The sequence below is a fragment of the Saccopteryx bilineata genome, chromosome 1, assembly GCF_036850765.1.
Source record: "Saccopteryx bilineata isolate mSacBil1 chromosome 1, mSacBil1_pri_phased_curated, whole genome shotgun sequence".
NCBI lineage: Eukaryota > Metazoa > Chordata > Mammalia > Chiroptera > Emballonuridae > Saccopteryx > Saccopteryx bilineata.
In genome coordinates, this window is record NC_089490.1 from 81436023 (window position 1) to 81451994 (window position 15972).

The 15972-nt window shown below is 50.9% G+C and overlaps 1 protein-coding gene and 1 non-coding gene across 2 annotated transcripts in view; one reads left to right on the top strand and one right to left on the bottom strand.

Annotated features, from left to right (window-relative positions):
- The window catches only part of TBC1D22A (TBC1 domain family member 22A), a 216143-nt gene that overhangs the window by 82769 nt on the left and 117402 nt on the right, over positions 1-15972 (bottom strand). Inside the window, exon 9 of the mRNA XM_066255142.1 lies at positions 2643-2752. Within this exon, the coding sequence (XP_066111239.1) occupies positions 2643-2752 (110 nt within the window). The remainder of the gene's footprint in view (positions 1-2642; positions 2753-15972) is intronic.
- On the top strand, positions 6953-7077 carry LOC136321276 (small nucleolar RNA SNORA27). The gene has a single exon (XR_010728546.1). It is a non-coding gene; the product is annotated as a small nucleolar RNA SNORA27 (small nucleolar RNA).

The following is a 15972-nucleotide window of genomic DNA, read 5'->3' on the forward strand; positions in this document are numbered from 1 at the left end:
GCTGAGACTGATGTGGACGACCTGGACTGCAGATACAACTGAAGATCTGGGGCTCCCTGTGCAGGACCAGCATTTATTTTATTTTTATACCTTGCCGGTTTGGGCAGTAAAACTTGAATACCTAGCCACCACTGCCTGGCAACGCCCCTCAGATGTACTGGCCTCCACCAGCATCCTCTCCCTTGGTTTCCGAAGGACCCCTGGTTACAGAGTTCACCTGTGCGTTTTAGACCACTGTTGTCCAACATCATCCAGCATATCCAGCATTTCTTGGGAGGAATGGTGGGTTCTTTCTCCCAGCAGCCTCCTCCCCAGCACTGTCTGCCCTCCAACGGCGTCCTCTGCCTAACCCTCGCCACCAAGTTGCGAGCTGCTCATGGACAGCAGAGGACAGTGACTCACATGCCCCCAAAGCCTGTGACTGGCACCTGGCCAAGTGCAGAATGTAATCTCCAAGCAAAACCCCAGGTGAACTCCAAGCACAGCTGCTCCCATCAGGGTGTCCACAGTGAGAAAAGGGAACAGGGGTGGTTTTCATCCACAACTGCTCTGGAGAAGTGGGGTCATCTTTGCTTATTTTAGCTGGAGAAGAAAAAGCAGAGCAGGAAGCCACAGGCTTCAGTGCTCACGTGTAGGTCCAAACACAAGCCACTTGACACTGGGTAAGCGGCCTCACCTCTGTACAAGAACGGGTGGGCCACCCACGCTACCCTGGGACTGCGCCTACGCCAGGAAGCACCCACCAGCGGAGACACACCGTGTGCAGCGGTGTCATGTCCTCACCGCCACCGTCATGCCCGCCAGTCATGCTCAGAAGTCCCATCCCTGCTCAGGAGGAAAGCCACGGCCCAGCAGCTTTAACTTCCCGAGTCCTCCCTGGGAAAAGCATGGATGGAGCACGACGTGATAATACACCTCACCTTCACACATCTCAGGGAACAATGGTGAAGGCCAGGCTGAGAGTTCGCACTAAACAAAACCAAACCAGAGTTTTCCCATGGTCTTCAAGCAGGACAGTGACGTGACAGAAAGGTGGGTAAGGAAGCGGTTCTAGCTCTAAGGAGAGAGGCCAGGAGGGGGCAGAGGCCAAGAGCGGGCCATGGGCTGAGGTGCAGAGCAACCAGCCACAGGGATGCAGGCATCCCGGTCCTAAGGGAGCTGACACCCTAGTCCATGTCCTCTTGATATGAAACCAGTGCCTAGTCTCACATAATCCAAACTTTAAATGGCCATAGTCCCTGCCACGCTACAACGTCCCCCAAGGAGCATGTCCCTGGAGGGTGGGAGCCGGCACCCTCAATGCCTGCTCACATCAGGGTCACGTGCAAATCAGCTGTAACCGGTACCAAGATGGAGGGCTGCCACGAGCCTGCTGTAAGCTGTAAACACATGCACCACATGTCACCCTTGTCAGGAAACCTTCTGCAGACAACAAAGCCCAGAAAAAAAGTGAAAAGCCAACATCAATTTCCCTGCACAGCTGATTCCATTCACAAGAAGCCAGACAACCTTGTACTGAATGGCAGACGTTCCATCACTTGTGATCAGAGAAGTGACGTGAAATTTAGAGAGTTTCACGTTATAATTCAATCCCTTCTCTAAGGTGGAAAACTGAAGTTTTGGGAGAAAGACTAAAAATATGAAAATATTTACAAACCAGGAAAATGATACAATGATGTGCAGGCCAAAACCTGTCTGTGGCAGGTGCATTTCTCTTCACAAGAGACAAAGTCAGCCAGGAGGAGGTGTGGTCAGCCTTCAGATACAAGGTTTCCATCCCTCATGCAGGAAGGCCTTTGTAGCTGTCAGTTCCTAAGTTATCCAGAGTACTGAGCCTACACTGTTTCCTTATGAAAAATCCCAGCTAATTTATTGAAATGACACCTCAGGGCCTAACCCTACACACTACCTCATATAATGGCTGTACTATGATGGTTTCAAATCAAGAAGTTCGCCGAGCTGAGACCACTCCTGTTCGGGGCACCAGAAGCACCTGCTATGTCAGCGCGTCAGAAAAAGCCAGATGCTGATGTGACAAGGGTAACCGCTCACATCTCTCTTTTCAGGTGGAAGTGGCCCTCTCTGACCTGGGACAAGGGGCCCTGGGAGAACAGAAACCCACGCAGCCTCCATCCCTGCAGTGGCCATCCTTGCAACAGATGTCCTCTCCTGAGTGACCAGAATGAACTTTGGACATGTGGACCCTCAAACTTCACAGACCAAAACCATCTTCTGTCAGCAAAATTAATGGTCCCTTCTCCAAGCGTCACTTTACCCCATGTATACATCACCAAGAGCACATGTCTCATGCCTCATAATACCACCCTTACCAGTCTCCTCCACCCCAGAACGCTCCTTAGGAAAGCCTCTCACCTCACTTCCCTCTCCTTCCCCAGGGCAGAGACCAGCACCAGCACACAGCAGGCAGCACCCAGCACAGTGTGGGGACCAGGCCCCGCAGGGCCAAGCCCACTCCCTGGGCACCGCACCTCTGCTGGAACCCTCAGCAGGACACCACAGCTGTCTCCAGGGGCATCTGTACACTCACACACACACATGCAGCATGCCCTACACCACCACCCGAGGGGCGTGCACTACCCCAGCTGCAGACAGGTGGCTGAGCCGAGACCTCAGGGGCTCACCTGGATGCCGTCCAGTAGCTTGCTCATGCACCAGTACGTGTCGGCCTCCACATTGCGCAGCACGTCAGCGGGCACACAGGACACGTCAGCGACATCCATGTCCTCCTCCTCTGTGGAGCAAGGGAGAGACACTGAGGTTAGCCCAGAGACACGACCGGGAGGGGGCAGATATGGGGGCAGTCTGTGCTCTGCTGTCACCCCAGGTCTCCTCCTCACGCTCTGAGATGCCTCGTGTCTCTTCCACCTCATCACTTAATGGTTCTCAGTTTTAATACCTAATCAGATGCAGGTAATTAATATTCTGAATCCTCTAATTAATTAACCTAACATATTGTAAATGACTGCTTCTCAGGCATTCCATATTCTAGTAAGAGAGAACCTAAAACATATTACTTATTCCTAACAGAGATCTGAAAGTTTTCTGTAATATTTTTAAAATTCTGTTTCTATAATATTTACATATCCATTTAGTAATAATTTCTCTAAAAACCTGTTTCTAAGGTCAGAAGTTCCAAACCACGGCAAGTAAACCCTCCTCCTCCTATATAATAAGCAAAGACCCAAGAAAGCAGTTAACACAGATGTCTGAAAGAAAAGAGTAGGCTATGGGGTCCCACAGCCTTTCCTTCCCTCAAGTATAAAACGCCTAAATGAGGAAACATAACTTCAAAGTTTTAAAGTGCAAAACAGATGCCTAATTGAAATGGCTCATCAGACATCTGAACAAACCAGTTTTAGGTCCTCACAGAACTGCTGTCACCCAGCATAATACTCATAAGTGCCTGAAAAACTGTGTGTCCTATTTTTTTATTTTATTTGCTTTCATTTTATTTTGCAAATGTGCATGGCATCATTGCAAGGAAAACATCTTTAAAACTGAAAACATAACTGTTAAGGTGTCAAGAGAGTCACTGGGATAGGAAGGTGGGGAGGGTGGGGTGAGAAGGGGTTACAGGCCCTGCCTGGGGGCCCGACAAGGCAGCCTCAGTGGGAGGGGTTATCTCCCTAGATTACAAACGTGGGCTCCGACTCAGAATCTCCCAGGCACATGCTGGGAAGGCCCTGGTGCCAGGTTTCACCCACCATCACAGTGCCTTTCTGCTGCAAGATCAAGTTCACAGACGTGGTATAAATGGCCGCCTTCTCACAGCAGCAACCACCTCACTGGGAAGACAGTTTCTGCAGAATGAACCCCACAACCCACCCATCAAGAACAGCCAGGGCTTTCCACTGTCAGGGAGCTGAGTCAATGTCAATAAGAGGACCTTCCAAGGGGCTTCAACACTCTAAGATACTGCCTTGCCAATAATAAAAGGTAAACAGGGAAATAAAGCCATCCCTTAACTCAAGTGCCCTTGTGCACAGAACAACGGGACCAGCAGGCCAGATCCACAGGAAGCCCAGACAGCAGGAAGCCTGGGTGATTCCTCTTCATATTCAGCTGGCTTATTATTTATATTTCATCCCAGGAAATGTGGGTGGCCTGTTCAAGGTGTCATTTCTCACAAAAGGCCACTCATTACTCTTCAATGTAATGGAGCAATGGCATTTAACTCAAGAGACCCTCACACATCAATTTCTCTTAGAAAAGCTGATAGAATCAGAATGACCCTCACTGTCAGGATGAGAGAAACACTTATCTGGCCAGAGAAAGCATCCACCAACCTGAAGCTGGCACAGAGAGAGCACACAGAACACTCTGGAAGCCCAGAGCTGTGGCAGAGTCAGAGCCAGGGGAGTCCCCATGAGCAGAAAACACCCAGACTATCTGGGGCTGACCCCCCGCCCCAGGGTCATGGCCAGGCACAACCAACAGCAAAACCAGTAGGTTCAGCACAGGCTTTACCATTTAGATGTCATCGGCCATCAGGACCCAGGACACTCATACTGCAGCCTGGGAGGAATCCTCAGAGTCACAACCCTGATTGGCCAACAGCCAGAGCTGATTTTACCTCAAGACCATCTAACCCCAAAGGTATACACTTCCCACCAGAGCATGCAGCCCACACGTGTGTCAAACAGCCAGGCAGGGCACCAGGAGGGAAAGACACCTGGTCAGGGCACTCCAGGGAAGTCCCTTGGGCAGCAGGCCGGAGGAGTTTGGTGCTGTTGCTGGTGGGCAAGGAGCCTCCGCTGAATAGGAGTTAGCTCCCTACACACCAGCCACACCAAGTGACAGGAGAGAGGACAGGATGGCTATCCTACAGGAAGAAAACCTGGTCAGCTAATATCACAAGTGACAGGAAACCAAGGAAGCTGAGGACTTCCAGGCAATCCCAGGGTTCAAAGGTGAAAATGATAAATTCACAGGTGAAAAGAGAAAGGCAGACAGAAAAGTCAATAAGGGGCAGGACTTAAGTATGTTACTACAGGGACATACATAACAGATGCTCCAGGGGCCTGAGTAACAACTTTGCAGGGGCCTAAGTAACAATGTTGCAAGGCCCTAAATAACAATGCCCCAGGGGCCTGAGTAACAATGTTGTAGGGATCTAAGTAACAATGCCTGCAGGGCTTAAGTAAAGATATTGCAGGGGCTCTCATGTGCTGCCCTCCAGCCTTGGGGACATGGACTTAGCTCTTTTCTACTCAATCCAGGAAGACACTCTACGCCCTCTCCCGAAGCAGGTGGCTGCGACAGGAGGTGGGCAACATGTGGGCCCCTCAGACTTGGTCCTGTGTACAACCTTCCTCAGCCAGGCAGGACTGACTGGGCCCTGGAAGCCAGCACAGAACGCGCTTCTGTGGACACACTAAGGTGATATTCAGCCAAACACATTATGACAAATAATGGAATCTAAACCAACCCATTTCATCAGAAGTTTGAGTATAGTCTGTCTTACTTTCTCCATTCATCACAAACACACACAACCATTGGCAGGTACAATCCGTGTTGGAGCTGCACCAGCCCCTTACCCACTGCCCTTCAGGCACCAGGCCCTGTACCATGGGGACACACAGATATGAAGGCATGAGCCAGATCCCAAAGAGCTCTTAGGGTGGCAGGGAAGCCAACAAGAGCACAGGCCAAGCCCAAGGGGTTCCTAGGCGAGACAGAGATGCCACAGCCCAGGCAGAAGACCGAAGTGCCAAGTGGACCACAACTGAATATGAAGGCATGGGATATAAAAACTGACAATTAAAAATAACCTAACTTTCCTTCTTCAATAATAGAAAGGCTTTAAGGAATCATTTAAATAATTCTTTGAAAATGCTGTCCTGCCATGTTTTGTTTAAAAAACAATTTGTAAAATAATTCCATCTTTATCAACAATTCCATTTACACCAAAAGCCCCAGCACTGCATGCTGTATGTACACACCCAGAGAGAACATCACTCAGAAAGGTGGCCGCCCCTGGGACAGGGTGTGAGTGATGCAGTGGGAAACTATCACTCTTTATTTTCTGCAGAAGGGCCCAGAATAAATAGAGACCTTGAATTTTTCACAATGAACATCTATATTTACAATAAGAAACACAATGTTGTTTAAACCACTGAGATAATACGACTATGGTTTGTTTATAACACAGATAAACCTTCCTAGAGAAAAAGTTCCCAAGTTTGGTGGTACTGCCCTTGTAAATGTTGTGAGAAGACTGCAGGGCATATGGGGTCAGAATGATTAGGGTGAGAGCACCTGCTAGCTCAGGGGTGAGGGCCACTGTGAGTATCCTACAAAGTGGGAACAACACTGGCCAAGTAGAGGTCTAACTACTCCAACAGACTAAATGGATAGATGAATGGAATGTTGGGTAAGTGGGTAGATAGGTAGGTAGGTGGATGGCTGATGGATAAGTACTGTATGTCCCCATGTATAAGACACACACTTTTTCAAAGAACTTGGGGTCTAAAACCTGGGTGCGTCTTATACAGTGGTTGTCAAGTCATTTAAGAAGTGTGGCATTTCAGATGCCATAGATGAACTGAGGATGAGGCAGTGATATGAAGACAGTGATTCGTCATCAGATACAGATGAGGTCAAGCTAATGGATGGGAGGTTTTTTTTTAATTTTTTATTTTTATTTTTATTTTATTCATTTGAGAGAGGAGAGAGAGAGAGAGAGAGAGAGAGAGAGAGAGAGAGAGAGAAGAGAGAGAGAGAGAGAGGAGAGAGAGAGATGGGGGAGGAGCTGGAAGCATCAACTCCCATATGTGCCTTGACCAGGCAAGCCCAGGGTTTCGAACCAGCGACCTCAGCATTTCCAGGTCGACGCTTTATCTACTGCGCCACCACAAGTCAGACTGGATGGGAGTTTTTGACAGTGATGAAGAGTTGTATGAATTTTATGGTGAATAAAACTTGAGTTCAATACCCCCTTTTCACTTTGCCAGTAGGACTTGTGTCTTTATTGGTCATTCAAGTGGGGCAAAGGAAATAATCCTTTTAAAACTCAAGCAAACTGGGTTGTCTTGCATCCTGTCAGAGGAAACAAATTAGAAAAAAAAAAAACACTTGAGTTCAATAACTTTATGTAATACATTTTTTCCCCCAAATTTCAGGCCCCAAAATTAAGATGCGTCTTATACATGGGGAAATATGGTAGACAGATAAGTGAGTGGATGTGTAGGTTGTAGGTGAACAGACAAATGGATAGGGAGGTGGGTGGATATATAGTGGATGTGAGTAGGTGGATAGATGAAGGAGTAGGTGGGTAGGTGGGTGGGTGGGTGGGTGGATAGATGGATAAATGTGGCTGGGTGGGTGGGTGGATAAATGGATGAGTGAACGAGTAGGTAGATGAATGAATGGTTGGATGGGTGAATAGATGGATGGATAGATGGGTAGCTGGGTGAATAAGTGGATGAGGACGGGTGGATGGACAGGTACACAGATGGAGAAGTAGGTAGGTAGGTGGATGAGTAGGTGGGTAGATGGATGGGTGGGTGGATGGACGAGTGCATGGAGAGATGGATGGGTGGATAGAGAGATGGGTGGGTAGATGGATGATGTGAGGTAAATGGATGTGAGGGTAGATGGATAGTTCGGTGACTAGGTGAGTATGTAAGAGAACAGATGGTGGATGACTGGATGAATAGGTAGAGGAATAGGTAGAGGAATAGGTGGGTGGGTTGTTGAGTAGTTTAGGTGGGTGGGTGGATGGGTGGATGGGTGGGTGGATGGATGGATGGATGGATGGATGGGTGGATGGGTGGATGGATGGATGGATGGATGGATGGATGGATGGATGGATGGATGGATGGGTGGATGGATGGATGGATGGGCAAGAGGGTGAATGGGTGGATGAATAGGTAGAAGAATAGGTGGGTGAGTTGGTGAGTAGTTAAGAAGGTGGGTAGGTGGATAGGTAGTAGATAGGTGGATGGGTGAATGGGGGGGCATGTTTATGGGCTCAAAATCAAGGATGCTGTGGTATGAGAGCTGACCACTCAGGATAGCTACAGGTAGTACAGACAGCTGCCACCATGAAGGCAAGAGCATAGCTTCTAGGTTCCAAGTGCATCCTCTTGTGCCAGGCCCATTTCACCTAAACCCTGCAGAGTAAGATCCCCATCTGACAGGCAGGGGCCTGTAGGTGGGCACTGCACCAGGAAGGGCATGGCCAGGGTGCAAACCTGGTCCACCTGAAAATAGCCTGAGCTCTCTATATGGGTTTCACTGACACCCTGAGACACGGTGGGACACCAGGGTCTCTGACAGGAGGACAGGAGGGATGAGCCACCACTTACTAACCTACTGTGCAGATGCAACTCTAGAAAAGTGTAACTTCGTATATGAAATCAACAACCCCTCAGGCACAAAATATGGCTTGTGTCCCCCTCCCCCACCATGTGACAAATGAGCCTGCCAGTCACCAGAGCAAGCCCACCCAAGCTCTGGGTCTCCCAAGAAGGGCTCGTTTCCCACCACCAGGGCAGTCCAGGCTGGAGGTGCACCCTGGAGTGCACAGGTGCTGAAAAATATGAGGCCTGACACAGACAAAGTCCCCTGTAGTGAACCAAACAGGCAGCGTGGTACCTAGAATGGGGGGAATTCCAGTGTAAAACATGCCTGTGACTTCGAGGGTTTCCAGGACACTGTTCACCTGCAGTTCAGGGTTGGGGGTGCTCTAACCCACTGAGCTATCCAGTCAGGACTCCAGGACACTGTTCATGACATAAACTTAGACGCCCACCTTGCAGGGCACAACTCTGTGGGTAAATGAGCCAGCACTTGCTGGTGAGCAGGAGGGTGAGAGAAGGAAACAGCTACAGTTGTTACGACTATGTTAATCACCTATGCAGCACAAAACCAGCAATAAACCTCTTTGCATAATTAGGAGCTTAACTGGTAATCATATGTATTCTCTTCCTCGTAAGCAAGCCGGAATGGCTCTATGGTCTAATCTCCTGCACTGCCCAACTTGGGAGACTTAAATTTGAAACCCAGACAGTTTGGTGATGGAGATCTCAGAAGTTAATTACGCAGATTCCAGATCCAACACAGAGAAAAAAGTCCTACTCAGGTGAGAGCAGTGCGCAACTCAAGACTATAAATTCATAAGACGCTTTGGCTCAGCAAAAACAATTAATGTGAAGATCAAATTGGTTTAGTGGCAAGAATGTTTAATTCCAATATAAATAACGTCCAACTCAGAGTTGCAGAATATACCACCATCACAGTTCCCGAGTCTGTTGCAAGGTTGAAAGCCCACAGACACAGGCGCTCCATCAGTCGACAGGTCAGCGGACAACAGTCACAAATCAAGGGCAAAACCAGGACTGTGCACTCTGTCGACCGAACAAGATGGCAGGATTTGGCCATACCCAACTATCAGCATCCTCCTATGAGACACCCCAAATGACAAGGACCAAACTTCTGTCACAAACTACCCATGCCACTTCCTGTTCCACCACCACCCCAAGGGGACTCCAACCTCACAAAACGCTGTGCTTTGTGGGGAAGGCAAAGCACACAGGAAGAGGACAGTCATGCAGGAAGGGGGCACTGCTTGTACAATAATACTGGTGTCTGAGTCCACACAGAAGAGCTCTGCCAACACCCAGACAGTGGAGTGAGGCTGCACAGACTGAAGGGAAAGTTCTGTATCTGTAATGATCTTTGTTCTTATCATGTCACTTTTGCAAAAGAAAAAAAACCTTAATTTCATAACAGTCTTTTGGCTTGACCAGATCTTTGATGTTTAACATGGCTGTGCGCAGTTTTCCTTAATAGAAATGCTATTTGTTGAAAAACTGATTGATTCTAATAGCATGTATCAAGCACTTTAATGTGCAAAAAAAAAAAAAAAAAAAATGTAGGGCTGGGAGAATAGCACAGATGAGAAAAAGGACCTGTGAGGTCCCACAGGAGAGAGGACCTGTGCCCTCACCTGTCCAGTGTCTCACTGACTCATTCCTCCATTTCTCGGTCTGCTTATTTATAACATTTGTTGACCAGATTTATTCAGAGTGCAATGCAACTCACACGGCCATGTCTGTAAATAAAGATCCAGCCACGTGCAGCGTGAGCTGTGTGACAAGGGACTTGGGCAGGCTCAGAAGAGCAATCGGCATGAGCATGGGAGGTGCAGCATTCAAGCTGAGCCTCAGAGGACGCAGAGCCAGTGCACAGCAATGGAAAGAAGATGAGCTGAGGAAAGGCCTGTGAAACCAAGATCCAGGTGGCTACACGGGGCATCGCACTGCTCGGGGAGGAGGAAGCCGTGAGGATCGTGATGGCCTGGGCACCAGGTTTGGGGCTGGGTCCCTTCCAGAAAACAGAGGAAGCCCTTGGGCCACTTGTGCATCAGGGTAACATCACACTGACATCTGCATGCATAAGGCAGGGACATAGAGAAGTCTGATCTGAGGTGGCCCTGTGGACAGGCAGGGAAGATGCCCCCAGATAAGAGTCTCTATACCTCAACTGCTGCCGAGGGACACATGCAGAGTTTGGGCACCACCTCTGATGCTCCTTGAGTTGGTCAAGATTGCCAGAGACTAGATCAGTTTCACACCATGACATGCCAGGCTCTGCACCACGAGTTGCCAAGGATGGAAGATGGAAGACCAGTGTACCACACTGTCCCACTGTTTCCTCCATAACACATGTCACCAGATGAGACACTACATACTATGTTTTCACTTCTCTGCTCTATCCCGCCATTACAGTGAGAGCTCCCCAAGGACAGCAACATACCCTCCTCAGCGCCCACGTCCCCAGCGTCCCAGGAGGGCTCTGCCCCCATTACAATAACAGCTCCCCAAGGGCAACACCATACTCTCCTCAGCGCCCACGTCCCCAGCGTCCCAGGAGGGCTCTGCCCCCCATTACAATAACAACTCCCCAAGGGCAACACCATACTCTCCTCAGCGCCCACGTCCCCAGCATCCCAGGAGGGCTCTGCCCCTACTACAATGATAGTTCCCCAAGGGCAGCACTGTACCCTCCTCAGCGCCCACGTCCCCAGCACCCCAGGACGCCTGGCACACAGCAGTGCCCGGGGAGTGAACAGACCACCGTCAAAGAGCTTACAGCCCAGGAGGGAGAAGCAGCCGCACAAACGATTAGAAGCAGGACACAGTGTACATTATGCCAAGACGTTCTATGAGGAACGGAGAGAATGGAGCCCCAATCTCTCCAGATTACTGCTGAATGTAAGACATGTCCAGTCTAACCGGCTTCTGCTAATAACGCAAACAGTGCCACAGTCAACAAGAATTCGTGCAGATTGAAGGAAACATTCTCCCAAACACTGCCACGTGTGACATGCTCCAGTCCACGTGTTGCTGCAGGAGGCTCAGCACTAGAGAGTGCCTGCGGTCCCCAGTGTCCAGGGTGTAAAAAGGTCACTGAATGAGGGCTCTGTTGAGAGTCTTCTGAGCTCCTGTGGACAAAACTACCCAAGGAAATGACTCTGAGTTTCTTTTCTGTTACATCTGTGCTGAGGTTACAATATGCAAAGTTAAGGATGTGGGCATGGAATATTTTGAGGCAAGCAGAAATACGGAAACATCACTGACGCTGTAACTACAAGCTGCTGAGAGGTCTCTGTACTTGTTTTACATGGGTGTGTGCTCTGAGCAGGGGCCTAGAGCAACTTGAAAAGCTAAATGTAACACAGATGTAAAATCACACGGGAATGCTTCATGAGCTGAAGGGCTCCATGCGTTGGCTGTGGCAGAACCCAAATATGAACCCAAAGTAATTGTTCAACTTGAATTTGGAAGCAGAATTTCAAAAGCCCTCAGCTGATACTTGACATTCATATGCCACATTTTCTGCAATCCTTTACAGTTTTTAAAATGTCTGTTTCAGTGCACTGGAATAATGAATGTCTGTGTTTACTCACAGGGAGTCAGGAAATGAGAAGTCAATACTGAGGCTACCTGAGATAAAAAGGACCACTAACCAGCGCACGCTAATAACGCAGGAAACAAAGGAAGCCTCAGGGCGAAGCAGAGGCCATGCTGCACTGGGCCCCTGCGCCCAAAGATCGGGCTGGTACATGGATTCTCTTCACGCTTGGAGGCCTGGATATGCTCTGTCTTCACACTGTGCACGAGGTGCCAATACAGGGCTCCCTGCTCCTACACACTTCAGGTCAGGTGGAAGGTCACTGAACCAAGTATCTGACAGATTTCTAGACCTGGATCAACCCAGCACCCCACACATGACGTTTGCAAGGACAATACAGAGCATGCCACTGCTGACAGGAGGAGAGCCAAGGAGCAGGCTTTGCTGCTGGAGGCCGGCGAGAAGAAACTCAGCTCGACTAGACATGACAGCTCAGGCCCCAAGCCTCTTCTGCAGGGTCATCAGCGGCCAGCTGCCACTGCACCAGAGCAAGAACAGACTTCCGCTCGGCCACCGTCCACTAAGGAACTAGGCACTGTGAAAGCAGCTGGGCTGTTTGGGGCGGAATACCTCAAAGGGACCCTGTTGACAAACTGGAGACTTTCAGTGGTCCCAGAAGAGGTGGGGGACAGTGCTGAAAAGGCTAACTCAAGTAATTCAGCACAAAGGCCTAGGGGGCCCACTGAAATCAAAGCCAGTATCACCAGTCATTAGAATGAGTGGAGTCAGACAAGCCTAAACTCATGCTGACACCCAAAGGTGCCAAAAAACCCATAATATACAAACACAGCAAAGAACCAATGCACTGACTTGAGCAAATGTACTGCGGCCAGCTTCCTCAACAGAACAGGGGTGGGGCAGTGGCAGGGAGGAGTCCTGGTTCTCTCTGACCTAACCAGACAGTGTCAAATGAGCTCAGGGATGCCAGAGCTGATGGCAAGGGCAGAGGGAGGAGTGAGGGAGTCCCTGGGCCTTGCCCTCTAGCCTCTCCCTGCCTACTGTGTGGCAACAGGGTGACAGCTGGGCTCCTGCAAGCCTCACAGACCCAGGACCCACAGAACACACAGCACTGAAGCGGCAAGCAGGCCAAGGCTAGGACAGAGATGCCCCTGCTGGCCTGCTCTCTGCAGTCCCACCATCTTCCAGCCCCAGAGGTCTGGCTGTCGGGCCCCGTCCTCCACAAGCCTGTCAGCACTGTGCCGGGGTCCAGACAGGCCTCCATGGATGCCCCTCTCCCACAGCCCCTCACTCCAGCCCACCACCTGCATACCCCACCTGCTCCTGCTGCCCCCACCCTGCTGGCTGGGAGCTCACAGGGGCCGTGGGGCCCGAACAAACGCCTAACTCACATGCAGTTCCGGGGCCTGTGGTTTGTGTTTCCCGCCGCGGGGGCTGGCAAGTTCAGGCCAGGACCTCCACGTGAGTGTGAGAAACAACAGCAAATGCTCTGCTTCACTGCGCTATCAGGGTGGACAGTGGGGACACAAGTTTGCCCCCAAAGCGGCCTCAGGGAGCCAATACCTATCTCATTTTATACTTAATTAAAAGAAAAGCTCCACACTTCAGTCAGGTGAAAAGAATGAGCATGGCATGGTACACAGCGTGAAACACATTCTTTTTCCACGGATCTCCCGAAAGACCTCCAACACCCAGAAAGCCCGCTGTCTCCCAGGAAGCCAGGAGGACGCAGCAGCACCTGCAGGGCATCCAGCAGGGAGGGCTCTTGTCTCTAGGAGTAAATGCTTCCTCCCCTCAAGCTCAGTGTGTCCACAGACACGGCAAAGACCCAGCGGTAACTGTTGAGGAGCTGCAAAGCCCACTGCATATGGAACCCAAGAAGACCTGCTCTGGCAGCCTGGGGACGAGCCCACCAGCCTGGGGGCCAGAGAGCCCACTGCCGACATGTGGAGCTAATCCCAGGTCCTGCAGAGACCAAGCAGGTGGGCTGAAGGACAGATTCTGAATGAACAACGACAGTCTCTGCCTTCAAGAACACCACCCAAGTGGAGAGACCCTGCCCACCAGCAGCCCTGTCCCCGCCGTGTGATGGCAGATGGGGACACTACTATAAGATGGACCAGACTAAGATGCTGCTGCAGTGGGACACGGGGCAGGGAGGTGCTGAGCAGGGGCTGTGCTGCAAGGCTAGCACTGGGGAATGGGGCAGCCAGCTTTTAGACCCCAGCCACAGGAACCAAAGGGACTTGTCAGTGTGAGATGCTGAGTCCACACCACCCCCAGGAAGCGGCCAGCACACAAGGGAGGCGGCAGGCAAGAACAGAAAGGGAAGTGCAGTGCCCTTGGCCTGTGCACTCTCTCAGGACTCACTGAGAAGAGCACAGCACTGCGCCACTGCCTCAGGGCTCCTAACCTAGCTGTCACTCTGCTCCAGGAGCCCCTGAACCCTTCCTGCCCAGCATTTCTCTGCCACTCTGGGACACTGTCCCCAAACTGGGATGCAGGCCCACCCCCACCGTATGCAGGGGATGTGGGTGCCCTTTGCAGGAGGTCTACCATAGTCAGGGGCTAGACACAAGGTCCTGAGTGTCCTCCTCCAATCCATCCTCTGTGTGCCCAGAGAGTCCCTTCTACAAACAGAGCCGCCCATGGCCCTGGTCTGAGCTGCTTTCCCATACCTCACTAGTGATGACTGTGCCTCTCCTGGGGGACACAAGCTGGTCTCTGGGCCACAGGAAGGGGTGTGCTGAGCCGGGCAGTTGCTCCTTTTCATACTAGAATAGCCTCCTTTCTGGCCTCCCCCAGGGCAGCCTCTCCCTGCAGGATGACCTGCTGAGCTCAGTGGGCTGCCTGTCCCCATTCTGGGGTCCCTACTGAGCCTCATCCTCCTGCCTGGCCGACCAGCATTCCAGGTGCTACTAAGGCCTCTGAATGTACAGGCTTTATCTCTAAACTATGTGCAGGTAAAGAGGAGGGTGCTTTGACTGGGTCCCCTCGAGCCCAGCATTTGGTGCCTGCAGAGGCATGACAGCTGGCTGGAAGGCAGAGACCCCACATGACACCAACCACTGAGCCCTCGTGGTTCCCCATGGGGTTAGAGCAAGGCCTCCACTGACCACGCAGCCTGACCTTGCAGGCCCTGCCCAACTCACACCTTCTTCTGGGACTTGAACAGGCCAGGTCTTGCTCCAGGACACACCAGCAACAGAGGACTGGAGGTGGTTTTCTCGTCGCAGTTCCATCAGAAAACTGAGGAGCACCTCAGCAAGGCCGCAGGTCCCTCCCTTGCACCCCTGGGCCACCCACACTGTCTCCTATAGTCACTAATGCTGCATGGACCACCCCTAGACTACGACGACCTCCACATGTTCCCCAAGGTCACACCCTGAGAATCAAACAACTTCAGTGCAAACTCCTCGATGGAGGGGTAACAGGCTGATCCCCAAAGAAAAGAGCCTTCTTCTGCCTGTTTATTCCAGCCTTTCTACAGACAGAGAGGCAAGAGTCCTGTAAATGACAAGAACGGCAGAAAGTACAGAAGAGAGACATACTATAAAGACGCAAGTAATATCCCGGTGTCCTCACTGTAAGAGGCTGCTCGGGGCCAGGGTAGACCAACAGGGTGGCGGCTGAAACTACAAGCGCATTTCTCCACGGTCCGGAGGCTGGGCTGACTGCTCCTCCTGAGGCCTCTCTCCTCAGCATGTGGATGGCCGTGTTCTTCCTGTGTCCTCACACGGCGCCCCTCTGTGTGTCTGTGTCCTGATCGCCTATTCTCAGGTGCACCCCAGTCAGACCGGATGAGGATCCACCCTCATGACCTCTCGTACTTAACCATCTCTGTCACGACCCAAATACAGTCACCTCTGAGGCACAGGGGTGAGACCTGAACACTGAATTGGGTGTGTGGGGGAGAAGGGATTTAGCCCATCACATTCATACACAAATTTTTAATAAACCAGAACTGAGACTACAGATGAAGGCTTACATCCCATTATTCTCATTTATAGCCTGGCTACTGTCACATACTAGAGAAGAATTTTTTATGAAATCGTGTTTAAGGCTGCTTGGAAA